General features: G+C 42.5%; 1 protein-coding gene across 1 annotated transcript in view; it reads left to right on the plus strand.

Annotated features, from left to right (window-relative positions):
* Positions 1-12,711, plus strand: part of Oca2 (OCA2 melanosomal transmembrane protein) — a 364,563-nt gene that overhangs the window by 98,147 nt on the left and 253,705 nt on the right. Inside the window, exons 2-5 of the mRNA XM_077799930.1 lie at positions 2,612-2,680; positions 5,917-6,105; positions 9,724-9,781; positions 10,844-10,916. Coding sequence (XP_077656056.1) covers positions 2,612-2,680; positions 5,917-6,105; positions 9,724-9,781; positions 10,844-10,916 — 389 coding nt within the window. The remainder of the gene's footprint in view (positions 1-2,611; positions 2,681-5,916; positions 6,106-9,723; positions 9,782-10,843; positions 10,917-12,711) is intronic.

Raw genomic sequence — 12,711 nt, forward strand, 5'->3', positions numbered from 1 at the left:
ATTTTGAAAATGCATGTACAGAGTTTGTTGAGACATGAGGGAGCCAGACACTGTTGAAATTTATGAAACCACACAGATGTGAAGTCAGAAAAATGTCAAGGGGATTTCTTTTTTCAGAAGAGAAAAGGTCAGGAATAATATAGATCTCATCACTACTTTCTCCCTTAATTACGCCAAAGGAAACAGGCCAGGCTTTCAGCTCTGTAGACTGTAGTTTTTATTGCCAAGCTCTGAAATGTGTATTGTGGGTCATCCTGAGTCTCCTCTATGCTTAGTTTGTGTTCCAGGATGCAGGTCCGGGATCCTGCTGAGTAACAGGACCCAAAGAGGGATTCCTCTGTTCTCTCCTCTTTGGGAAGAAGAATGAATTTGAGACAGTGAGAAATACTATCAGGGTGGTGTCAAGTTTAAATTTTGAATGGCCTGAAGCCTCTTGGGAAATTTCCTGGTGAAACTCATTTTATTTTTAGCTTTTTAGAAAAATAATATAACTATATAAAATAGTTTAGAAACCATTTCATAATGCTCAACTACAATCATAAAATACTATGTGTTACTAAGTACAACAGCATATTAAGCAATAATGAAATCAGCTACATGTAGCCACTGCAGAGAGGATAAAATGGACTTTGGACCCTTCCCCCATTTCCAAATTTCCTCCTTAAAGGCAAGAAGGCAAATCCTGTGCGTTGTGTAATATGGTGCTGCCCTGTGCTGTTCTGAGACCCTCAGGGTTAGGCTTTCCAAGGAACCTGCACTGCATTAACCACTCTTCAGAGGGACAATGGTGATTCTAAGAACACTGTAATGGCTTAAAAAACTGTTTTGTTTGAGTCAAAAAGTCATTCTCAGCCAAATAAGTCATGATTCCTGGGTTTTAAACCATTCATTATTAATATTCATTAAGAACCTACATTGGTGGATAAAAACAGCATGGCGGCCATTCATAAGGAACTCACAGTCTAATGAAAATAATTGCATCAGTAATCAAACTCATTCTTTTACATTTACCTCTTATTTAATGCATCAAAGCTGATGGCTGTGTGTGTGTGTGTGTGTGTTGTTTTCTCTAAATCTATATGACACAGTTGAGAAAATGGAAGCATAGGGTAGTTAAATAATATGATCAAGGTCTTTGAAATAGTGGGCTTTCCCAGTAGTACCATGCATTAAACCATTCCTGGGAGCAACAGAAAATACCTAGATATTTGTTGACTCATTGAGACATTTTTCCTAAAGATACCTGAAGCCCTTCTAGATTTACAATTATGAGAGATTGGAGAAGTAGACTCAACTAATTGCATAAGCCAGTTTGAGCTGTTAAAAATACTCTAATTATTAAATTTCTTAGGCAAAAATTCTTCTACCTTCCTTCCTTCATCTGCCCAAATCAAGGCATCTACTCTATGCCTTTGTCCCTTCACATTCCCCTTACTGGCTAGGAAGGCCCCTGAGCAGAGAGTTCTCTGTCATCTGTGTTCTCCATCAAAAGTGGCCATAGGCAGCCCAGACATAGTGCCAAGGGGACTCATGCTGACCTCAAATAGACTCCATTTCTGTCTTCCTGGAGACATGGTGGGTGCTGTTAGTCACAGCTCAGTGGCCTGGTGTTCACTCATCCACAAAACCAGAGTCTTACTGTCTGTCACCAATGAATGCTTGAATGAGAAAAATAGTGGAAATATTTTTTCTTATAATCCCTTCCTTGTGCATTTATGATCCAAAGGAATGACTGTTATTTCTCTATGTGAGTGATTCATGGCACCCACAGCATCTTTATATCATCTGGGCTATTTAAGAAAGGTAGTATATCAGTGTATAAAGTAACATATTCCCAATGATTAGGAGTGAAAATGGTTTCTACAAGTTCTCATAAAACATCATGTGTCCTTTAATGAGATCAGCCATATATTGGTGGTGCACTTGCATCTGCACAATCATTTCCCTTTCACAAAGCTCCTTATTTGGATGATAACATTTTTGGCAGCCTTTCTTTGAGTAGGCAGGCCAGTGTAGCAGAGGGGCATCCTCCCAGGGCTTTGCCTCAGTTGTGGCTGCTGCCCATTGGGAGTCTCCTCCATGCCATTCTGGCTACCATTTTATTTCCACCAGTTGGCCCTGACTTCTGCTACTTGGTCTTCCAGTAGAAGCCATTAGGACATTTTCACGTGAATATGTTGTGTTCTCTGGAGATAGAATTATCTGCATATAAATGGGTGCATCGGATTGAATGCTTGTATTGATGGAAAGCTCTGCATGGAAAGTCCAATGTGGAGGGAGTCTCCTGTCAATGCTAACATTAACCTGAAAGTGTGAATCCCATAGCATCTGGTCTCCTGAGAGAGTTTCTGCTTTTTTTTTTTTTTTTTTTGCATTTTGGTTAGGCTGGAGAAAAATTCTAATTGTCTCTCCTAAACTCTAGATTTTTACAATTCAGATAGAACTTCTTTTGGGTCAAAATTCCATGTACAATTTATTGCTGAATCTTGGGCAGAGTTTTGGCTGGATCTTGCTCCCTGTTATTGGGGACACCTCCATTGTTTTGTGCTGCTGATTCTGGTTCCTTTCCTGTCTTTTTCAGGTCCGCATCTCCTTTGCTTCAGTTCTTCAGCTCCAGTTCTAAAGACCCCTGCATTACAGAAAATACTCCATTGCTGCATAATTCCTCACAAAACAGAGGGTGAGATTTTTGTTTCTCTTCTTAAGAATGTAAGAACTCTTTGGGCAATGTCCATGGCACTTATGGTGGAGAATTTCTTCCTGAGCTATAACTTTTTACTTGACATTTGATCTCTATCAGATCCTCGATACATCATTGTAATGGATGTTCCTCATGCTGGTGGTTATATCTGTGGCTTAGGAATTCCCAAAATGACCTTAAGCATAACCTTACAATGATTACTGAGCCCATGTGAGACTGGGGTTTCTCAGCCAGGAGTGAGGTTGGCACTGTCTGGAGACATTTTTGTTTATCACACTGGTACCTGGGGTGCTGTTGGCATTGAAGGTCAGAGGTCAGAGTGATGCACAGGTAACCCTCCCACACCGTCCCACCAGCCCAAATGTCAATAGTAATGAAGTTGAGAAACCCTGTATGTAAGATTCACAAGAAAGTTTCATTTCATGCTAGACAGAAGGTCTTTTCTGAGGCAAACCTGGGTAGTTCTAGAATTGTCTGAGCAGAGCTAAGCTGGAGGATAATTTGCAGAGACACTCCCTCTAGGATGAGGGCTTGGCTAGGTCTTCAGTCACAACTCCTGTTTTTTCTGCAAACAATTTTCAGAAATCCTGAGACACTTCTTGGTGTTCCCTGGCTCCCTACACATTTCGTTACACAGTATGCCCCCTGCTGCCAGCCCCTCAGTGATAGATGGGTGATGGGCATTTCTACTGACCCATCTGCTTAAAGCTTCCCTTTGGGGGAGGGGTGGGATAACTCTTGTCCCTGTCTCTCCTAATCCGTATCTTTGAAAAACAAACACTTCATACATCTCTTTCTTTAATGCTTTCTCTTGAATTATCCAGTAAACTGCTAAGGCCTGAGACATTTTAGAATTTATGATTCACTGGAAAACCAGTGAGGTGGAAGCCTTCGTCTGGAGCATGTGGGACACAGAGACGTGCTCTGGGGTGTTAACTGGGCCTCACATCAGAGGCCAGAACATGGGTCAGCTTTGCTTACAGCTTTTGCATGAAGCTCACTAAAGTATTGGTTGTGGGAAGGTCTTTCTGCTGCTTTACTTTTACTCAATTTTGTGGCAGTTTTAATCAAGATAACATCCATTGATTTACATATTTTCAGAAATAAATGTGTCCTTTTCAGCATATCGAGGGCAGGAATGTTCAGTGGTACAGGGTCAGAGTTTGCCCTGCATTGGCACCGACCAACATGGTGGCTTCTCATCAAACATGGTTATTCAAATTAAGATGAATTAAGTTGAAACAAAATTAAAAATTCAATTCTTCAAGTGTCCAACAGCAATTGGCTACTGGCCTAGGCAAACAGAGAATGTTTCCATCTCTGCAGAAAGTTCTAGTGTACACCACCATTTTAGAAAGCACTGACATTGGGCTGGGGTTGTGGCTCAGAGGTAGAGAGTACACCTAGCATGCATGAGGCACTAGGTTAGATCCTCAGCACCACAAAAAGTAAAATAAAGACATTGTGTCCATCTATAACTAATAATATATATATATATATATATATATATATATATATATATATATATATATTTAAGAAAGCATTGAAATTAACTTGCTTTGTTTTTTCCATTTATAAGAAAGCACTTTCTTAGTTCCAGTTTTGTTACAGTTGTGTTTCTTCAGCAGTTAAGAGGAGAGAGAAATTATTTTTCACATACCTGAGCATTGTCTAGTCATAGAATTGACAGAAAATATTAACAATTTTCAGTCATTTGTTATCTCACTACATACTGATTTTACACAATCTAATTTTCATCTTGGGGCTTCTCCTTTTGAATATGATTTTTTTTCTTGTGAACCAGTTCTAAAGCCCTGATACATATTCAGGAAAATCATAATACTCTGTTAAGTTAGCTAGGTTTGAGCATCCTCACTTTTTTCTAACATGTAACAACAGATTGCAGCTGTCATTAATGGTGATGTTGTGTTCTCATGTGTATTCTCTGCAATGCATGAACATCCTTGGCATTTGGTACAGCCTCTTGAGAGTCAGGTGCACTTGTACAGAGGGAATTGTTCAGAAGACCAGGGATTCAACCAATTTATGTAAATGGATGTGAGCACCTATAATTTTGTAACAAGTTCCCCTTGGTTTGTCTTTCTAAACATAGACCCCCTTCATGGACCTGTCTAGCCAATACTGATGTTGCTCATTCCTGCTCATATTGCCTTGGATGTTGTGTGGGAAATCCAGGTAGACTACTTGCCCCACAGCTTCATTCCAGAAAGATATTCACAGAGGAGGAAAAGCTTACACCACTCAACTCTGCTTCAGGACAAGTATAATGGATCTAGGTATTGAGAGATCAAGCCCATTCAGAGAAAGACAAAGATTGAAACAAGTGGGAACTGGTCTAAGCCAGTAACAGCTGTATTAGAAGATTCCCCAAATCAAAAAAGACTGATATTTCTTGAAGGCCGACAATTCATTTTGAAGGCCTGAGTGATTCCTGGAGGTTTCCTTTGAGCCAATTGTCCTGTGATGTCAAGAGACCCATTCCTTCCACCAAAGTGAGCAAGTGCCTCACGTCTTGATTCTTTTGAAGATCAGGGTTGGTTCTATGACATTTCACACCTCACCACTGAGAGGAAATCTGGCTTTGCTGGTGCAATTTCAGAATAAATAACCACATTGTGCTGAGAAAGTTTCTCCCAAGTTTCCAACCCCCTCCCTGGCACTAACCTATGCCTTCATTCCCCAAATAACTGTGTTCAATTGAACTGAAGTTGAGGCACCTGGTGGGAGCTTTGGAAATGGATGATGAATACTGCCATGAAGTAAGGAGAGAAAGTGGGGAAGGACTAGAACTCTTGTTATCATCATTGCAGAAGGATTGGATCCTACACCTCACTTCCCGTCCTAAACAGACCCAGCATTATTTTATGTAAATAACATGACTTTCTGAGTGTTTTGGGGGCACAGCTAGTTTCTGTTGATCCTTTCTGTGTTTGTTGGCTATTTTGTTGGATGTTTTGTTTTGCTTTTCCTCCAGAGCACCTGGGTCTAGAAAAGGTTTTGAGTTCTATGCTGGTGAAGAGGCTCTGAGGCAGCCTTTGCAGCCTTTGCAGTTAAAACTAATACGTACTTTTGAACTAAATATCCAGGACATTGAATTGACTTTATCATTTTGTACACACACACACACACACACACACACATACACACAAAAGGCAAAGCAAAGCAAAAATAACTACCAAGCTCTCGTTTTCCAGGTCTCGGTGCATGCCTGCTTACTCCTCAGAGTTCATCACCGCTGATGAATCTTGGGAAAACAGCTCGGTTGAGTGGGAAGGAAGATACCTGCTGAGCAGAGACACAGCTGGTTTGTCTACATCTGCCTCCTCAGAGAAGGGGGAGCTTCCGGACAGCACCCACCTCAGAGTCCACATGTCTACACTGAGGTAGGTGGATGCCAGCTCTGGCAGTGGGATCACTGCCATGGGACAAAGCAGGGGTTTCACCCCCACTAAAGTCTTCTAAAACGACAGGGTGAAGAGGAGCATGGCATTTGGCATTTAGCCAGGCTCCACGTTTCCTTCAAAGTTTTCTACTTTTCTCCCAGGCCTTGGAGGACATTTAAAGTGGCCCTGAAAAATCGGTGTGCAGCCCTTGAGGCTGATGACAAACATAAATGACCCACATCCCATACTCCCTGCCTTTTGCTTGCGGGTTCGGGGTCTTCATGGCCTTTAGGTTTGTAAATAGAATCGATTCACTTCAGGAGTGCCTGGGGCTGGTGTTTCAGAATTTGATACCATCTTTGTGGTTTTCCATGAAGGTTTGGGTCTAGTTCATGGTGCAGCCTGAGGGATGCAGTGGCCTCCTGCATAGTGGGAGCTGGGAGCCTAAGGCTGCATGTGTGTGTGCGTGAGTGGACGGCTGTCGCAGGTGTGGGGAACAAGGATCTCTGGGCCACTCACATCAACAGCCACAGGTGCTGCCCTTGTGGAAGCGCTCTCACTCTAACAGTTTTATTTGCTGGGCTTTTCCCCCTGTGCACATTTATTTGGAGAAAGGGCTCTTTTGAGATCAACCTGTTTGAAAAGCATCATCTCCTGGGACAGAACAAGACTTAGGAGTGAGAATCAGTGGTCCCAATTCTGGATCTGTCCTGAAATAACTGAATGACTGGCAGAACCATATGGGGTCATATTACTGCCTTCTGTCACCTGGTGTCCCTTTGCTCTCTGGCCTTCCATGTGCTAACAGTAAGATGGGCTGAATTGAATTGTACTCAAGTGCTTGCCCCAAGTGCACCTACCTGTGCCCACAGGGGCCACTTTCAAACCCTTGTAATTCGCTGGAACTGTTACTCAGTTATTCTACTGGCAACATTCCTGGGGGTGAATGGAGAGTATCTTGAAGGTAAGGATTTTGCCTAAGGTCACACAGATTGTGAACCAAGATTGGAGCAGGGATTAGACCCCAGGTCCCCCCACGGCTGCTTGACCATGGAGCTGTCTCTTCTCATCAGGCTTCCTACTTGTCTGTAGCTTCTTCACCAGGAGTGGTCTCAGTCCTTCTCCTAGGTGCAGCAAAAATTTGTCTCATGTATTTGCCCTGAAATTATGTAAATCATGAAATTATGTGAATGGTAATATGGTCCCATGGGTTATGAGAAGGGTCAATCCTAGCATTGTTAATGTGTTTTCCCCGCTGGCTAACAGCTCGAGAGGATGCCATGTTCTCAACTACCTTGCAATTTAGATAAATAGAATCCCATACATTTGAGACTTGACTTTCAACAGTGGTTTTATTCTCTTTGATTCCTGGAATAGTTGCCTTGTGCTTGATATGGAACTAAAGGATGTTAGTATCGTATTTTATAATATTGTAACTGAATGCAAGGAGTTCACCTCTTGGTGAATATAAGCCAATAAGTACAACCAAGAGGTAAGAGTGGAGATAGGCCAGGCATGGTGGCACACACCTGTAATCCAGCAACACGGGAGACTGAGGCAGGAGGATCGAAAGTTCAAAGCCAGCCTCAACAACTTAACGAGGCCCTGAGAAACTTATTGTGATCCTGTCTCAAAATAAAAAGAGATAGGGATGTAGAGGAGATAGTTTTATTACTTATAAGCAAGGTGTCATGGTGTCACCTGAGCAAACAAAGCCAGGGGTTTTTATTGGGGAAACTCATACAAAAAAGACTGGTCATCACATGTAGAGGTAGGTACATTTTTGAACATGTTCAATTTGATATTATGTTTCTTCATGTATCAATTGTTCAAAAAGTGGTGGGTAGGAATGCCTTAGGGTGCAGAGTTTAATATTATAATGAGCAAAGTTTACTCGAGGTCACCTGAAAGGGTTGGGTCAGAATGACACTGATTTTGTCTGGTTCCTTGTAAGTTTCTCTGGTGACCATGTTCAAACAACAACAACAAAACAACTTTAGAGACACATGCACAGTCATTTAGAAGGGCAGCCCCTTTTTCCTGAAAGAACTGATTATTGTCCCTGAAAGTGGCTAACACTATGTCTAGAAAGTGCTGGGCTGGATTAGTGAAGAAACTTGTAAAAAATATTTTATTGTGGATTGTCAGCTCTGCTGTACATGTCAGTTATGTAGAAAGAAATTTGTGTCTAGAACGGCTCAATTAATGCTTCATTCTTTAAAAAGAAATGTCATTTTGATTCCTATTTAAGTAGGAGCTGTTGAATCATAATTTGGAAGCATGAAATGATTATTCATCAAATTCATTAAGTCTAAGAGAATGCGAAAATAAGACTTTACCGTTTTCAAAGGATCAGATTTTTCCAAGTGTGGAACTCAACTCAGTGAAGAGTGTAAGAAAAAAGATGTCCCGACATAGATCTTCTCCCTTTCTTCTGCAAACATATAGCTGGTATAGGCTCTGTGCCAGTACACTTCCTCGTGCAGAGACAGAGCAAACACACCACCTCAGTGACTGCCCTAGCACAGCAGCTGGCAAGAGAGCAAGCAATAGTGCCATAAAGAGATGGGATGCAGGGCTGGGGTTGGGGCTCAGTGGTAGAGCACTTGCCTAGCATGTGTGAGGCCCTGGGTTCGATCCTTAGCACCACATAAAAATAAATAAAAATAAAGGTATTGTGTTCATCTACAACTAAAAAATAAATATTAAAAAAAAAGAGATGAGATGCAGGGTGGGGGCTGTAGCTCAGTGGCAGAGAGCTTTCCTAGCACCACAATAAAAATTAAAAACAAAATAAAGGCATTTTGTCCATCTACAACTACAAAAATAAATAAATAAAACAAAAATAAAAAGAGATGGGATCTGTGGCTGAATGAGCAGAGATGAAGACTGCAGCCAGGGAGGATCTTGGTGAGGTAAAGGTCCTGTGGTAGGGTTGTAGCTGGTGGACTGTGGGGCTGCAGAGGGCAGACTGAGTTCAAGTTCATGTAGGGTCTGGGGGCCACAGTTATGAAGAGGGTGATAGTGACAGGGTTGGAACAACTTTGGAAACCCTCAGTTGGGCTGAGTATGTGACCTGTCAAGTTATCGCCTATAGAATTCTTGAAAAGATCTTGCTAATAAAATCAGTCACAACTTTGCAATTTCTTTCTCGAATTATTTGTTTTTATATTTGATGGTAAATCTATAATTCTACCTTCTGGAAAACGTAAGGGAAACTAATTGATAAATGTGAATTGAAGAGCCAAGATAAGGAACTCAATTAACTTGTCAGAAAAAAAGAAAAAACAAAACAAAACAGAAAACCAGAACTGGAGCCTTCAGAAGGTTAGCAAAGAGTCCCAAATCATGAGCGTTATTTTCAGGAGCTGGAACATGTGTGCAAATGCTCAGGGTTAACACTGATCTCTTTGTGCCTCCACCAATCCCTTTCTGATGCGGCAGCGGGTTTCCTGGCCCAGAGTTCTCCATACCAAGTTATGGAAAGAAGTCACGATGCATGATTTCCAATGGAGATAACTCAGGGCATCAGAAAAGCAGCTGAGGTTGGTCAGGTCTGTCCACTCGCAAACAGGATTGCGGCCACGTACTGCTCATGTCCCGCCTTTTCTCTTGCAGGCGCTGCTTGCAGTGGGTGAAAGTCACGGGTCTGTTTGTCTTTGTGGTGGTGTGCTCTGTGAGTATCATGGCGGCTCCTAGCCCTCCCTCTGTGGGGTCAGTGAAAGTGCGCGAGGCTTGTTGGGTGGATTTGGCTTTCTAGGTTCCTTGGGCTGGGTGGCGGGAGGATCTAAGGTGCCGGATCCATCATTTGTCCTTCTTTGCCCATTTTTCTGAACTTTGTTTGAAGGAGATGCTGAAGGCAAATGGGGATGGTGGACTAGGGTGGCAAGGGAAGCCTGTCCTTCCCCTGTGCATGACCATATATCTGCTCCTCTGGGATGTGACATGTAGACAGCAAGGGTGGTGCATGATGACTGCAATGAGTCAAGTGCCATCAACTCCTAAAACCTATGAGGGAGCAGTGTCCAGAGACAGGAGACCTCTGCATGAATCAAAACAATTACCCTGAACTCTAAAGACTTCATGATTTTATTATTATTATTATCTTTGCCACCTATGTGCCCTTGTATTCACTACTCACACAATTGTGTGGCTGTGAAGCTTCTCTCGGCAAGGCCTGGAGGGTGTGCTGGGATTTCAACGATGAGAGTGAGCCAGGTCTCCCTTGGTCTCTGGAGCTAACTTGAGCTTGGTGCCTACTATTCAGCATTATTTTGGGAATTGCAGATTTTGTGACTTGTAGACACTTTCAAATAGAATATGAAACATTTGTTTTGAACTTCCATAATGTGTCATTTTTCTGTCATTACTTTCTGATGGCATTTCAGGTTCTTTGCAGATTTCACAAATACACGTTATAACCATCACAGAGACCACATTCTTCTGCTCTCCTACATGGGCAAACCATAGTTACTCACTTTTGACAATTTAATTTTGATGTTGGATATTTAATCCTAAAAGCTGGCAAATATCGATAATCAAGGCCCATTGTAGCTGAGCGTCATAAAACGAATGAGAATATTTTAATATCTAAGAAAAAGCTATTCAGAGTAAGCTGGTGAAATTTGGATGCATAAATCATCACCATCATATCTCTATTTTTAACAGTAATCAAAATTACTTAAATCCTGTTGCTCTCATATCTAAATCTGTCATTAGCTGTTTCTGACTGTTTCAGATTTTATTCAGCCTGTATCCAGATCAAGGAAAGTTCTGGCAGTTGTTGGCTGTGTCACCGCTGGAAAGCTACTGTATCCAAAATATACAAGGAGATGGTCCGTCGCCCAGGGTCCAGATCCACCAAGCAGGAATTATTACAGCTGTCACCTGGTTTTGATGATTGCTTTGTCTCTTCATATTTTGTGTTTCCTCTTGACTGTTTGTGTGCTCTGTAACTTTTTGTTAAAAGCCACACACATTCTATAGGATTCTGAGTAGATTCTGAGGTCAGTAGTTTTTAAGATTGGAGATGAGCCAGCCGTATCTTAACTTCTGTAGGCACTAGTTGGAGGGTTGATGTAAATCTAGTCAGAAGTCACCTGTGCTCAGGTTTGTGGTTGCTATGGGAATCTGGTGCACTAGACACTTGGAATTACCAGGCCTCTAGCCAGACTGTCTGCAAGGACTTGCTCTATTCCTGACCCTTCCACTGCATAGAGCTACTCTCTCCCTCTTCCCCTCTCCCAGCTACTGGGTTTCCGCAGAACCCTCAACTACCAGATGATGCAATTCCCAAGCAAATTAGGGTTTTTACACCTTTGGGGAGACAGAGGAGGGGGATGTGGGTGGAGTTTGACAGTGGTTGCCATCTCTTCCAACTGGGAATGTTGGGATCTGCTCTCTCTGAATCCTCTCCAGTCTTGTCTTCCCTGTGGGCACTTGCGGGGGTTCCTGGAAGAGTCTCTACCCCCGAGTCTCTGAGCTTCTTGTTCTCATACCAGCTCACACCTGAGCAGTTTCTGAATTTCCTGGTTTGAGCTTGCCTGTTTCTATAGTGTGGTGGCAGCACTTGTGCCAGGACAGCAGAGCCCCAACTCGTTTTTCCTGAAGATTTCAGGCTTATTGTTTGCCCTGATCTCATTCTGGAAGAAGCAATAAGCCAGTCACTTATGTTTGTCCAGTCTTTTCTGGTGGAAAGGGCACTTTTCCAGTTGTTTACACGTTCAGTTAAGACTGGATGTCCAGAGCTGCACTTGGAATAGACAGTTAGCTTCAGATGCCTGAGCATGAGACCCCAGAAAACTGCTCAGAGCAGTGGGAGTCAGTGGTGAGCCCTGGGAGGAGATGCTTCTTAGAAAGGGGAGTGGTATGGGGGAGAAGGTGAGGAAAGAGAAGGAGGAAGAGGAAGCTCTGGCTAGGTCAAGAATTTCTGATTACACTAACCCCCCACATCTATAGTTTCACTTTCCAAGGTTTCAGTTACCAACAGGTTTTTTGCTGGGGGGTGGGTGGGTACCAGGGATTGAACTCAGGTGCACTTGATCACTGAGCCGCATCCCTAGCCCTGTTTTGTATTTTATTTAGGGACAGGGTCTCACTGAGTTGCTTAGTGCCTTGCTTTTGCTGAGGCTGGCTTTGGACCCATGATCCTCCTGCCTCAGTCTCTAGAGCCGCTGGGATGACAGGCAGGTGCCACTGCACTTATATCAGTTACCCACAGTTAATTGGGGTCCATAATATTAACTGAAAAATTTACATGGATTTAAACAATTCATAAATTTTAAATTGTGTGCTGTTCTAAGTGGTATAATGTAATCTTGAGCAGCTGTCCCACTCTGCCTGTCCCGGGACATGAATCATCCCTCTATTCAGTGTGTTCATGCTGCATATACTACCCTCCTGGTTAGTCACTTAGTAGCCATCTCAGTTTTCACAGACGTCATGATTTTAGTGCTTGTGTTCTGGTATCCCTTATATCACTTAATGATGGCCCCCAAACAGAAGAGTAGTGATTCTGGCATTTTGGATATGCCAAACTGGAAATTGCTTCATTGAAGTGAAAAGGTGAACCTTCTTGGTATGGACATAGGGAAGGGTACTATCTGT

This window comes from Urocitellus parryii, chromosome 6 (assembly GCF_045843805.1).
Source record: "Urocitellus parryii isolate mUroPar1 chromosome 6, mUroPar1.hap1, whole genome shotgun sequence".
NCBI lineage: Eukaryota > Metazoa > Chordata > Mammalia > Rodentia > Sciuridae > Urocitellus > Urocitellus parryii.